Genomic DNA, 15241 nt, shown 5'->3' with positions numbered 1-15241 from the left:
CTACCCATTTACTTTTATTACCCTTAACATTGCCAACTTATCTTGTTAAGTGCTTGTTCATTTACCTCAGAAACACCCTGCCTCAACCAATCGCATCAAAGCATTTTTACTACTCCACCCCACCTCCTCCCCTACCCTGTTTTCTACGGTCTGGCCTCCTGCCACCTCCTAACTGTAGAACTCCAACACTGTTGAATCTGCCGCCATGACATCCACACTGCTGCATCTACTTCACGCTCGCCCAGCCCCTCACCAGGAACTCTTTGCCAACTTCATGTAACAATTGTTACATGAGTTACAAAGATTTTCTGCCTTTTACTCAGGTAATTATGATCGACTAATCGGTTTTTGCCAGGACCACGGCCTCCTGAGAAAGCAGGTCTTTTGCCCCCATTCAGTCAACTCCAAGATACGGGAGGAGAATGTACCTATAACTTCGTCGGGTACTTGGCTGTTGCTTATTTCAAGCTGCATTTTGAGGAACCCAAGACCCCGCCTCCACGCATTCTTAAAAGCAGCTGCTGCTTTGTACCCTCCACCCCTTTAAGGTAAGGTCCAAACATTATTCTTAATTATTATGTTTTAGGAAAGTGAGTGTTAGGCTTTCGCCGAAAGTTGCGCCAAGGTATGTTACTATTCAGTGGGGTGCTGCTAAGACAACTCGTACCTTCCACCTTACCCCGCCCTCCCCCTGTGCGTTTACCCCCCGCCCTCCCCCCCTTAGTGAACATATGGGCTTCCGTGGTGGTTGGGGAATTTAAACATGGCGGCTGTGTTTACATCTCCTTCACCGTAACGAATACTTGGTACCTTCCTATAGGACCGTTCTTCGGTGACTTAGACTATGGCAATTGACATTTTCTATGTTATTTTAGTTGCTTTACAAGGGTTGTAAGGAATATTTTTTTCGTTTGGTTGGAACTAAACTTTAATATACCTTTGAGTTTGGTGCGGCTATTATGTAACTTTCAAAGGTCAATTACTGCTTAGTTACAGCCGGCCGAATGGATATTACTTTTAAATCTTGTACAGTAACTAAAATAACATAGGAATCAGTCAATTGCCATAGTCTAAGCCACAGCGGATTGCTTCTGTAGAAATACCAATTAATGGACATCGGGAGGAGGAAGTTTGCTTCCCTCACTTTTGACGGGTTCCTTCTCAAGACAGAGTGCAGTGACTCCACTCCTCTCCCGCCATTCCTTCGGAATAACTTCAGTTTTTCGCTATTTCATATATAGATCATTGTCATTATTGTTAATCATGTCTTGTTAATTGTTAATTAGATAATTTGAAGCCTAAAATGGTTTATTGTACGATTGTTCCATACATTAATTTTATCAAATGGCGCCCCCTGGTGGGCGTGATGGGAAGTTGAGTCGTTGCCGTTTTTTGTCATCGTCTTTGTTCAGATCTCGGCTTGCGTTATTACTATGAATTTCAAAGGAGCTATATTTGGGCACTCTTATGTACGTGACGTAGAAACCTTTGGTGAAGTGAATGTTACAGATAGCGAGATTAACTTTAGGCTATTCATTTCCTGGTGCAACTTGTGGTATACTGATCAACCAGAAAAATTTGAGTTTGAGAGCATTTTCGCCTTGCTTTATTGTTATTTTACTGGTGGAAACTATTTAAAGGACTCTGTTGAATTGTCATGATATTTTTATAAAATTTCCTAGCGCAACAATTATTGCATCCCAAATTCAAAGTAGATTTTATGAAAATAATAGCAGATTTGGTTCTCCAGCTGCCAGAAAATTTGATTATTTTACACTCACAGTTGCCATAAAGAAAGCTCCTTACAAATATATTCAAAATGTCTGTTAACTTAAAACAACCAGTAAGCCCTCGGGGAAATTATAGGGGCCAAGTTACTAAAATTCATGGAACAAAGTCTTCCTTTGTTAACAAGTCTGTTGAGGAGCGGGAATATTTAATCCGGAAGCTCGGACGGCTTCAAGATGAACTGAGTGAACTTGATAAAGTAATCAGAGACCTTAAATGGGAAGCAAATAGTTCTGATGAATCTGTTGCAAAATCAGAGAATGATCAAGAAATTGATGACAGCACTATGAGGACCTTATTTCAGAATGTTGGACGTCATCAAAATTAAATAATTCACCTTCAAATGTTAATCCAGTAACTAGCATGTTAAAGAGTCCAACGGCTCCTCTACCCGTTTTTAAAAGCAGTGAAGGTGAAGATTTGCAAGCCTTTTTGAAACAGTTTGAAGGCGTAGGAGAACGCTTTAGTTACACTGATTTTGATAAGTTTTTGCTTCTCGAACAGCAAATTTCTGGGAGGGATTCAGTATTGCTTGGTTCACTTGATAGTTCACAGCACAAATATTCTGTTGCAAAACCTCTGTTGTTAGAAGCGTTAGCCTCACCTACTACACGTAAATTTAATGTAATCAAACAAATGTCGAACTTGAAGCTTGATTACCACTCGGAGCCCTTCGATTATATAGGTAGTCAATTCCATTTATAATTAATTTTCTGACCTAGATATTACAGCAAATGATATATTACTATTTTGCATGGATAGGCTTAAACGAAAATTTCAAGTCTCGCGTAATACAAATTACAAATGAGAATAAACCATCGTTAGCCCTAATTAGGAGTCAATTTTATGAAGCTAATGAACGCTATTTGAATGCTCAAAAGCATTATAAAGCTAGAAGCAAATGTAAAGAAAATTCTTCAACGGACCTAACTAGCATGGCAGCGGCTGTTCAATCAATTAAGTTAAAAAAAAATTTTAAAATTTGCCCCCTCTGTGTGGATAATATAAATCCCCATCCACTTCACAAATGCACTAAGTATCCTACTCCTTCCACTAAGGTCGCACAACTCAAGGCTCTCAAGGGTTGTAAAAAGTGTGCAAGAATTTATCATAATGTTGATAGTTGCAAGTTCCATTTTAATAAAAGATGTATTTGTTGGGCTTGGCATTTCAGCTTCTTGTGTCTTGAGGAAAAATCCAAAGTATAAGAAAGTAAGAAAAAAAGACATTGATCAGAAAAAGCCTAAGGAGAATAAAATTGGAGAAACTTCTTCCAGCGTATCTTGCATTGATGAGTATAGTTTAGTTTTTGAGGCCCAAGATAGCAGTCTTGCAATATTGCCAACATTTTCATGTCCTTCAAGGAAGGACAATGCGGTGTATGCGTGATGGTGGTAGCCAGAGGAATTTTATTGTTGAAGACAGGGCGAAAAGTGAAAACTTGCCTATCATAAAATCTGATATGTCTTAAAGTAAAGGGGTTTAATTCCTCTCTTGTATATCATACTAACTGCTATAAGGTAAATTTAGATATTGGAGGCAAGAATTATTGTATTGAAGCTATAGGTGTCCCCAAAATATCCATATCTTTAAAATTACCAGGTTTGGGTTTGGTAGCCAGAAGTTTTTATGATAAAGGTTACACATTGGCAGATCAGTTTATGATGGATGGTGGGGATAATATAGTGAATTTGGAATTTATTCTTGGCTCTAATTCAGCTTATTGTTTGAAAGAGCAAATCATTGCCTTTGGTGAATTTGAGGGTAACATACCTTCTGTGTATTCACAAACTAGTGCAGGAATGATGTTGCTAGGAAATATAGAACAAATGCAGTCAAATTTGAAGCATCTTCCATATTGTCCATCCAATCCTATTTCTGCTCAGTGTATTGGAGTGGAAAAATCGCCTAACATTGGTGTGACCTATGAAGATAGTGTACTTAATAGCACTTCTTACTCAAACCCACACCCTGAGCCAGACACAAAACAGGTTGGGATTAATTATGTAGTTTTGGACGGAGATGGAGAAATTTCAGATATAAATATACAAAGGGCTGCAGAGAAAGTACTTGATAAGCTTTGCTGTGATACGTTAAGTTATGATTCAGAAAATATTCCGGATGAGTCTGTGGAGACAAATGAGTGAATAGTCAATTATGTTCTAAAAAATACATAGAGAAATGATGGCAGGTTAGTCATGCCACTTATTTGGAACCACAAGGTTGATCACCTTTTAGCTAAAAATAAAAATGTAGCCACTCAAATTCTTAAAGCAAATTTTAAGAAACACACTAAGAATAACAATGATTATTTGAAAATTATTGACCAAACATTTAGAGAGGAGGCAGATTTGGGAATAAGAGATAATTGACAATTTTGATCAATATTTGGAAGAAAATCCAAATCACGGTTTTTTAGCACATATGGGTGTGTTTAAACCAGAGAGAGACACCACAAAATGTAGAGTAGTCTACCTCTCAAATTCGTGTGAGAAGAATCGTAACGGTACAGCCTTAAGTCATAACCAGGCCATGTTAAGTGGACCCAGCTTGAATCAGAAGATTACTAGTGCTCTCTTGCATTTGCATTTTGATAGTTATTTGTTCTGTTTTGATGTTAAAAAAGCATTTTTGAATATATGCTTAATGCCACAAGATTCTATTAAACTTTTGTTTCTCTGGTACCGAAATATAAGCAAAGGCGACTACACCATTGTCGGATATCAGTCAAAGCGTCTACCATTTGGTCTTGTTTGTTCCCCATGCTTGTTGTTATTGGGCTTATATAAAATTTTGATGCTCGATACCGAGGAGGATTCCAGTGAAGTGAAAGAACCTAAGAGAGACATTTATGCTCTTCTTTATATGGACAATGGAGCGATAAGTGCAAATGATTCCAGTAAATTGAAATGGTCTATTGATAGGTTAGGTTTAATATTTGAGCCATATAAGTTTTATTTACAGCAATATGTGACAAATAACACTGATATTCAAGCTGATATTGACAAAGATCAGGAAGAGAAGACTCCAGATGAGGTGAAACTTTTGGGCCTTCAATGGAATCGAATAAAAGATCATTTGTTAACGAAACCACTAAAACTAATTAATAAAGCCACTACAAAGAGAGTTATTTTGAAATCGATAGCATCACTCTGACACATTTGGGTTAACTATGCCATTAGTGAATAGGGCTAGATCATTCCTTCATGATCTACAGTGTAATTCTAGTCTAGACTGGGATCATAGGTTGTCTGAGGAATTACTTCATGAGTGGAAGAAAATATGTAAACAGGTGAATGCCAATCCTAATGTCAGTGTTGCAAGATTTGTTGGCAGAAGAGACGAGTCTTATAATCTAATTGCGTTTGTCGACAGCAGCAAATCCATTTATGGATCAGTAAGGTATATTCAGAACGTTAACGGTGGCCAAGTAAGTTTTTTGATGGCCAAAAACCGGTTTGTGAATAGACGACTGTCAACCAAGAGCATTCCATCTTTGGAATTTCAGGCAATAGCTCTAGGCACAGAAATGCTTATTGATCTTTATCAGGAAATTTCAGGTCCATCCTGTATGTGTCCTGTTAACGTTGTTGGTTTAACACACTACTCAGATAGCATGATGTGTCTGTCTTGGATTAATTCATATGTCCATAAGATGGATAAGATGAGCATAAGTAGTATATTTATTCTCAATAGACTTAATCATATTAGTAGACTATGTGAAGTTCATCCAATAAAGTTCCAATTTGTCTCTGGTATTGAAAACGCTGCGGACTATGTTACAGGACCAGTGTCTTACAATATTTCAATTAAGTCAAAATTACTTTTCTGGGCCTAATTTTCTTACCTCACCTTGTGATGCTCAAAAGAGTCTGGATGATACGCTGGCAATTCTAGTTCCTAATCCTCTTGCAAAGCCAAATAAAGTGATCTCGACTTTGATGAATGTGGAGAGCTCTGATGATGGTGCCCTTAGAGGTAACTCGGAGCATTTAGATCTATTGAATAGGTGTTCCAGCTTTCGTAAGCTGGTTTCCATACATCGGTGTCCTCGGGTTCATTAATAAACTGAGATCTCGACTGAATGGTAGGAATTTGCGTCGAGTTTATCCAGAACTCTCTGATGAGGAACTATACTTACAGGCAAGAAGGAACATTATCCGTGAGGATCAAAGGATTAATTTTCCGGATATATTTGAATATTTTGAATTCTGCAATAAGGCAGCCTATACAATTCCCAACCTTGTTAGTCAGTTAAATATTTATCTTGACAGCCAGGGTATCTTGCGTGTAAAGAGTAAATTTTCAAGATTCAAAGATGATGAGACCTTGCGTTTCCCATTTCTTTTGGCTAAAAATAGTAGGCTGACTAGCCTGATAATTTTAGACCTTCATAAATTGCACCTTCATGCTGGATGCTACAGACTTTTGACTGAATTAAGGAAACTATTCTGGGTACCCTGTTATTTTTCTGTTGTGAAGAAGGTTCTCAAAGACTGTATTACTTGCAGAAAAATTAACCAACGTACAATAAAGTTAAATCAGTCTCCATACAAAGAATTTAGGCTAAATCCTCCAAACATCCCATTCCGGTCCATATTTCTTGATCATTTGGGACACTATTTTGTGAAATATAATGGAAGGAAAATCAAAGTTTGGATTCTATGCATTACATGTCTTTGGACTCGAGCCGTGAATTTAAAAATTTGTTTCGATCTCGGCACTAAGGAATTTTTGAGGGCTTTGCAGCTTCATTCCTTTGAATACGGTATACCTCAATCTTGCATATCAGACCATGGATCTTCATTTGTTGCTGGCGCAAACATCATAAAGGACCTCCTAAGACGCTCTGAAATACAAACTTATTTTGAAGAACATGGTGTGAAGTCTTTCACATTTGATCATTATGCAAAAGGATGCCATCCTTTAGGTGGACTAGTGGAAATGTGTGTCAAAGTGGTAAGGCAATTGCTGAGGTGTTCCAGCAAGAATTATGTTCTTTATCACCGAGACTTTGAGTTCATGGTTTCACAGATAATTCATATGATGAACAGACGTCCCATTGCCTTCCACGAGGCTATTCGTGACGAAGGCAGCGAGACTATACCAGATCCGATTACTCTAGAGAAGCTTATGTCTGTAAATCTCATTCCAGAGTTGAATCCTGGACCAGATAAGGATCCTGGCTGGTCGACAAATGTTGATGCCGTGAGTAAGGCTCAAGAAAGCTATGCGAAACTCAATAGGATAAGAAATGCCCTTAATGAAACTTATCATTCAGAATTTTTGAATACTTTGATGAAACAGCCCGTAAATAATAAGAATAGGTATAAACCTGTTACTCATCACAGACTTAATAAGGGTGACATTGTCTTAATGAAAGTAGAAAACATTAAACCTATCAATTTTCCTATGGCTGTTGTCCAGGATGTAACAATCAATATAAATGGAGAAGTCACAGATGCTATTCTTATGAAAGGAAACACTATGGAAAATATAAAATGCCATGTGACTTCTCTAATTCCAATTTTGAGTCGAAAGATGTCCTCCAATACTGAAGAGCAAATTAGTCGGGACCTAATTCTGAACTCTGGTCCAAGTGTAGAAACCGGAAATGAATCCAGAATAAGGAAAGCTTCAAAAGCGAGTGAGTAGAAAACTCGGAAGATTCTGTCTGATAGTTGAATCTAGCGAGTTTTTTTGTATATAAATTTGTATATATATATATTGCATATGATATAATGTTCTTTATAGAATACATTTGGTGATGGGTATTTATTAAGCTAAACTCCAACATTTAGTTCAGTATTTCCACAAGAAATTTGAAAATACTGAACCCCCCTTCCGGAGTGAAGAAAAAATAAGCCTATCATATTTCATTTTTATTTTTTGATTAAGAAATAACTTAATATATTACTGAATTTTGTCATATTTGTTTTCTTTCAAAGTATGATTGATATTTTAAATTTAATGTTACGATGTTCTTAGGTCTCACCCGACTGAAATAGTAATAACCTTTGTAAAAGTGCTTGCATTATGCTCTTTTACGATCAACAAGCCCATACGGTCGTTTGAGATCTCGGAACATCGTCTGTTGGTTAACGAAGGAAGTAAAGTCTGCCCCGTAGTTACTTACTGATTTCTTTCAGTTGGAGTCTTGGAGAGTTGACTGGTCGGTGTGCACCAGGACAGTCAGTGTGTCAGTTGGTGGTTGTACACTATTACTTCATCCTGATTCATTATTATTAATATGGCAAGCTAAAACCTTAGCGGCCGAGGATGGCTCATGGACTTGGACGTCAGGATGGCAGCAAGCTTAATAACACCTTTTTTCCGACCTACGTGTAGTCCATTCCACCACGGGACTTTGGAATCTCACTTCAGCGGATCGAGACTAATGAAGATGCGAGTACAATGAGTTAATGCAAGTTCAAGTACTGTCCGATCATTAGTTTTTTTTTTTTTTTCGTATCAACTGTGATCCCCCATCACGCTCATTAAATAAATTAAAAGGACCTAAAGAATATTTAACATCAAATTTATCATTATACATCAACTTAAATTTTATTAAGCTCAATAACCTATCTCATTATTCAATGCTATCCGATAACAAATTTTTGCGTTTCTCTTTCATTTGTTTTTACGTAATTCATCAAATAGAAAGGGATGTTGAATAGTTATTTTTCTTCGACGTAATTTAAACACTTGTAGATTTTTTTCGACCATTTATAATTTATAATTTGCTTTATATGTAAATAAATTCTGCATATAAAGTATTACTGACCTATAATCTTTATATCGATAATTTTTATCTTGTTTGTGTTGTCAGGTCCTTGTATTTCCTTTGATAATTAATGGACGTCGGGAGGAGGAAGTTTGCTTCCCTCACTTTTGACGGGTTCCTTCTCAAGACGGAGAGTGCAGTGACTCACTCCTTTCACGCCATTCCTTCGGAATAACTTCAGTTTTTCGCTATTTCATATATAGATAATTGTCATTATTGTTAATAGTTAACTATCTTAATCATGTCTTGTTAATTGTTAATTAAATATAATTTGAAGCCTAATTGTTTATTTTACGATTTTTCCATACATTAATTTTATCAAAGTAGCATCCTATTTATACGTTTGCCTCTGTGTAATCTAAATTATTGTCGCTGATCGAGATAGATCTAGCTCTTGTTTCTAGAGCAGCCCGAAGGTGGAATTAAAATCTGTGGATGAAAAGAGGAAGGAAAATAAAAAAATGTAGAATCGTAGCAGAGAAATAAGAAAGAAAATGGGAAAAATTTCCGTATGAGAAAAAGGATAAAATCTTGCGAAAATACTCTTTAGAGTTCCAGAGTTAAGGTTACGAGAGAGGCAATGAAACAGCAGTTTGGTTTTGGCCATTAATTAATCATGAACCTTAAGGGGAAGAACACAAGAAAGGCCTAATCCAAAAGGCCCCCATGCACCCCCGCCTTCAGTTAGAGAGAGAGAGAGATTGAGGTCTTAATTATTTTGCAGAAGAATAACAACTGCTAAAGTGTTTATCCTGTTCTCCTTGTTATTTGACGAAGTATTTCAGTAAAGTCAGCTGAGTTGTCATATGAGACACTAATAAGAACCCGACTTGAAGATCGACACTCCATCGATCACTCCAAACTATAGTCTCAGTAAGTTAAATAAGGTGTGCTAACTACATAGACTTCATTCTATTCTCGGATTTCATTGTCATTTTGCCTAACTGACATCGACTTACATTATTTTCTTTGCTTCGTTGGTGCAAGCACATCAGGTTCATAAAACCGCGTGTTGAACATTTCATTTCCTTCCTGGCCCTATAGATTACGTTTACGCTGCTTTACGAGCAGATGCCTATCTAAAACAGCAACAATGACTTGTTACTCCACTCAAATTTTCTCTTCTTTCAATGTTGGAATACTCCGATGAGAGTGAAAGAAATTACACACGAGTCTACGCTATTTACCTACATGACAATAGTCCTATCCACGGTCTAGGTATATTAGGGCTAGTGCCTTGTATGATAAGGCGCCCTATGAGGTAATGTTAGACTAGCGATAATCTTACGCTAAGTCGGTTGGTATTGCACTTCCATCTTCAATGGAGTGTCTGGGGGTTTGTAGATCATTTACGAAGTCGGTATTATCTTGTTTGTTATTACGATGTGTTAAACTCATGGTGAGGAGGTTCTTGTAGAAAACACGAAATATAAAACTATATGTATTCTTCTGAAGTTTTACATGCTGAAGATCAGATATGATTGTACAGTAAGTTCCAGAAGTGAAGCGACAAATCTCAGAATGGATCGTACTTCTTTAGAAACTCATGGGGTTGCCAGTTAGTATATTTTATTCCAATTATTGTCATCCTATTTATCTGATAATACGTATCAGTGATTAACTGTATAAGCGCACAAAGTATTTCCCCAGTGAATGATCAATATTAGTTCAGTAATTGCTTGTTAAAAGAAAAAAAAAAGAATTTCCCCAAAGAAACTTGTGCGGCTTTCAAAGTGTGATATGAAGTGTTCACCATAGAGTGGCAGCAGGAACCGTGTGCATAAGCATTGGCCTAATATTTGTAAATTAACTCTCTACTTTTATGGCGTTATATCGAAAGTTATTATGATTCCTTTTGATAAAGCACAGAGAAGTTTAGCATCTGATTAAATGAAATAAAATAAGACAAGTTGGTGTAAAAAAAAAAAAAAAAAAAAAAAAAAACAAAAAAAAAAAAAAAAAAAAACGAAACCCCCCTCCAAGTTGTTATGTGGCGCGTTTAGCGTTGGTTGCAGGGTTAGGCCTATTTCAAGAATCAAGGAAATATATTTCAGCTTGTTAGTTACTAATTTCATGGAATTTCTCGATTGAGCAAATTTTTGCATGCAGAATTGCGTTCAGGGTCGCACCAAACTAGTATTTTCGTAGGTTTCCGCCTTTTTTTTTCAGTGCATAAGTGAGACTATTCTTGTCCATACGATCCGGAGTGTGAATATGCTTGGCGAGCATTATTTTAATTCGAGTATCACCTGTTATGCTCTCTCTCTCTCATCTCCTCTATCTCTCTCTCTATCTCTCTCTCTCTCCTCTCTTCTCCGGTCTCTCTCTCCCTCTCTCTCTCGTCGTCTCTCCAGACGTTTTTATCTGATAAGGAATAACAGGGAAGGTCTTGTCCAGGGTCCCTGTTTTTTAAGAATCGAGCACAGGCCTATTGGTCATGCTCGGGCTGCTTCTTTATATATATATATATATATATATATATATATATATATATATATATATATATATGCAGTCAAGTATTATTGCATAACAGAAATTTATGAGTTTTTTGTAGATATATATATATATATATATATATATATATATATATATATCCAAAAAAAAACTCATAAATTTCTGTTATGCAATAATACTTGACTGCATGGATCGAACGGATTACTGGTTGTCAGTGGAAATATGAATTTGGGTGATATCACTCCTTATGATACGCCCACCTACGCAAATTCAGTCTTAAATTTCACGGTTGGGATATGATTCGAAGACTTGAGGTAGTAGGTTGAAGTGAAAAAGGTGGAGTTAGTATTGTGGGTAGAGGTAGAAAGGGGGGGGGGCGGGGTCTGTCGTCTCCCTGCTTAACCAGATGGTGATTTTACGGATGTTCTGGTTGCTTGCGACCGACTTTCTTATTTTTTATATAGCGAGTCTCCAGGTGCAAGGACAGGTTCTGGTGTCGGTCCTGAAGGTTCTATCTTTGCCTAAATAACAGACAGTGGCCCTGCATTGTAAGCCTTGCAATGCCCGGAACTAGGCCTAGTCACCTGAAGGTAGCAGCAGAGGTTAGAGCCTTTCTCGAAGATGGTGTTTTATGCTCGGTCCCAGAAGAATCAGAACTACCAACCACCCCCAACTTCTCCATTGAATCTAGGTGCATTCATGGTTGATTATGTTTAATGTCGCGGAGATTTTCCTTTCACATTCTATTGATAATTGCATGGTTTTATGCATCTTCGCTAAAATAATTGATAATACACTATAATATTAAATATTTGTTTCCACATTGCTCGAAATATACATTGGTAATGTTGGTAATTCTGTGTTGAACGAGAATTTCAAATTGTTTCGTTTCTATAGTTTGAAGTAATTGCTATACTTTAAAATAATTACTATTACCGTAATTTTTTCTTATGATTGTTATAAATATCATAGATTTGATATTTGTGCATCATATGTTAGCTTTATTTTGCTTGATAGAGGTTTCACTGTAGAAAAAATATATATTTTTTAGCTACGAGTTGTAGTTGCCAGTTAGTGAATTTCGAACGAAATTCTCTGAAATTTGTCGCTTCAGTTTTGGAACTTACTGTACAAGTCTTCTAATAACGATAGCTTGATCGCTTCTGCCAATGATGATGGCTAATCCTATTCCTCTACATGATAAAGCTTAGGTAAAGAGGTACAGGTCTTCTAATGACGATAGCTAACTCTGTTCTTCCGTCTACCATCTCTGTTACAAGTTATGAAGGAGCAGACAGTAGTTCGAACATATGAACATACATACAAATGACATAGTTTCATACGAACACACAATCAAATGAGACACGCTACAGATCACGTAGGCCGTTTGAATTATAGTCGGGGTAGTTGTCTCAAGCAGGGAGCTTGGACTGTTTCAAAACAAATGAATGACCACAGATGACGGCATGTCAACTTAGCCTACATACTTATTGTATACGTCATCTTTAGCGTCTCTAGTCTGATCACATTCCTGCAAGCAATCTTTTATATATATGGACTAACATTCCATATTTTTATTATGTAAACACTTACATTAGCTCGGTCAGCTACCAAAACCAGCTACTGAATATTACTCAAACTTGACTTGCATTTGACTTATAGGAGTGTGATACAGACACTATGTGAATATATATATATATATATATATATATATATATATATATATATATATATATATATTAGTAAATAAAATTCATGGTGTACATGAATTGATTCAAGTAATAAAATATAAAACAATGATATTGGTAAATAATAGTGATCACGGATATATAATGATACAGTTTTTCACTTCATCTCATTAAGATACATATGCTACAGAAAATACTAATGTACTCTGATAATTGCATAGAACGAAGATTAACATGATAAAAATCATATTTTAACTGATAAAAAATTTCATATATGAATTGATAAAATTATTAATGTTTATGCTGATTGATTCGTTGATTTTTATGCAAAATGTTATATATCTGATACATTAATCAATATACTAACTCATATAACTGCAGATATTGGTAAGATAAAAGGTAACAGATTGATTATAGGCTACCTGATTTGTTTATACATATGTATATGGATTCATATAATTATGATTAATATATGTGCACTTTAAATAGATTCCTATTGCGTACACGCAAAAAATATATTTCGATTCTGTTATTTATGATCATTTATATATAGATTCCTAGTGCGTACACGCAAAAAAATATAATTCGATTCTGTTATTTATGATCATTTATATAAGAGATTCCTAGACCGTGGTCCTATCTTCCCCACCATAAAGTTAGTACCCGCCAGCGCTACAAACATCTGCCTGTGTTCTTGCCTGTAAAGTATGTTTACAAATGAAATGAAATACTACTCTTTTGACGTTTGATTATTTTTCACAGTGTCTGAAATATGAATATCGGCCACTTAACTTCTGTGGCCATAGCAACCAGTAGAGCATAATCATATCATAACAGACTTGTCGATTGAAATGAATAAATAAATATAGATAAAAAAAAAATTGTAGGATATTTTTGGTTTATGTCCAAAGATCTGTATAAGATAAAAAAAAAAGTTAACGAAAATCCACGTTCCATTTGATAATAAGAGAAAAAAAACACATAGGCCTACACGGAAATTTATACTTTTATCATCTTCAGAACATCTTTGTGGTAGTATATTGTTTAGAGTCACGTGACTTCCTGCTCACACATCATCCTGAGCCCCGTTGTAAACAGAAAATACACAAACCCTTAACGGCGCTTCTTAGAGAGATTTAGCCATTGCTGTGCGAGGAGCTCATGTCTACAATGCAAGAATAATTATAGTAAACCTAACGGACTGTTGTCAGTATATCGGAGTTCTCTGTTATATGTAATGGCCGGAAAACTGCGTATAAAAATGCAGCTGATCTGATATACCTAATCTGGAACAGAGACACACCTCTAATTATGGTTCTGTACTTTACAGAGAAAGCCCATGTTTGTATGTATATAAAATCAACATCACAGCTATATCTGAGACCGCGCAATAATAGTAATATTTATTACATATCAAATCCATCAACAAGAACGCAGATATCATAGAGACGATGCAGAGATATATGTTCGTATATGGTAAAATCTGAACACCTGAATTAACGTACTGATGAGTTCTATCATAGTCTTGAAGTGGAATAATTTGATGCAAAGTTAATCCTGACAACATAAATTAGCAGTAAACAATCGAGTGGCATTGTATACAAAAGTGCTGTTTCATATTTTTCATTTGCCTTCTCATAGAGTTTATTATACCAAGCAGTGATCCAACTTCCAGCTTAGTCAGGACGCGTGCAAGATTTTCCCCTCAAGCATGAGTTGTAAACATTACATTCCTAACTTTTAACGTAAGTTAATTAAAACGTGCTTAAATCTACGGTCAAATAGAGCCTTAATTGCTTCACCAACAAGAATTTAAACAAGTACTACACTTTTTTATTAGAAATATTTTATCTTTACTGTGTACCATGCATATTATTTATTATTTACATTTTCATTCTAAGGAATAAATCATAAATACCATATCCTAAGATTCCTGTATATCTTTTGCTCAACGCAAAACACCTTTTCCAGACCTTTATAGGCTCTTTCATAGACCTTTCCTTCACCCCAAGAAGAAGAAGAAGAAGAGGAGGAGAAGCTGGCTATGATTTTATGCAACTCCCTTAGTTTGTTCCAATCCATCATTGATACAAAATTATTATCATCTAACCCACTAAAAATAGAAAATTTAGAAATTTAAGATTTATTATGATTAGATATCTACTATAGTGTCTGACCCGTCACGATTAATAAAATTTTTTTTTTATCTATATTTCTGATTAGATATATTCTAGTTTGTCTCGTTGCGGGTATAGAGAATGATTAAGTTGGTTGGTGATTATTTTTAAACAGGGCTTTTTGTTATTACTCCTCTGATTAGATATATTCTAGTTTGTCCTATCATGACTATATAGTGAAGGTTGTTGGTGATTATTTTTTTTTATATAAATTAAACAGGAATTTAAAAAATATATATTTCTGTCATTAGATATCTTTTAGTTTGTCCCGTTGTATACAAGTAGCAATGCTGTTGGTGATTGTTTATAAACAGGATATTTTTTTGAAACAGTTCCGTAATTAAATATCT

The 15241-nt window shown here is 35.7% G+C and overlaps 1 protein-coding gene across 2 annotated transcripts; it reads left to right on the top strand.

Moving 5' to 3' along the window:
• Positions 1–310: 310 nt before the first annotated feature.
• On the top strand, positions 311–8848 carry LOC135222040 (uncharacterized). 2 transcript variants are annotated; one of them, XR_010316160.1, is made up of 2 exons: positions 311–548; positions 7938–8848. XR_010316160.1 is itself a non-coding variant. In XM_064260175.1 (2 exons), the coding sequence occupies exons 1-2, from the start codon at positions 6733–6735 to the stop codon at positions 7955–7957; spliced, it is 723 nt and encodes a 240-aa protein (XP_064116245.1). In that variant the 5' UTR covers positions 5807–6732; the 3' UTR covers positions 7958–8848. The 2 variants fall into 2 exon arrangements, 1 of the variants encoding a protein (XP_064116245.1); XM_064260175.1 differs by lacking the exon at positions 311–548 and adding an exon at positions 5807–7435.
• Positions 8849–15241: the final 6393 nt, after the last annotated feature.

This window comes from Macrobrachium nipponense, chromosome 3 (assembly GCF_015104395.2).
Source record: "Macrobrachium nipponense isolate FS-2020 chromosome 3, ASM1510439v2, whole genome shotgun sequence".
Classification (NCBI taxonomy): domain Eukaryota; kingdom Metazoa; phylum Arthropoda; class Malacostraca; order Decapoda; family Palaemonidae; genus Macrobrachium; species Macrobrachium nipponense.
Note: the sequence above shows the minus strand (reverse complement) of the source record. Positions and strands in the feature narration are given on the sequence as shown.

Excerpts from the sequence above, each read along its gene's own strand:
- LOC135222040 (XM_064260175.1), top strand. The coding sequence starts at position 6,733 with ATGTGTGTCAAAGTGGTAAGGCAATTGCTGAGGTGTTCCAGCAAGAAT. Across the intron at positions 7,436-7,937 it reads AAGGAAAGCTTCAAAAGCGA|TTGGAGTCTTGGAGAGTTGA; the intron begins GTGAGTAGAAAA and ends GATTTCTTTCAG.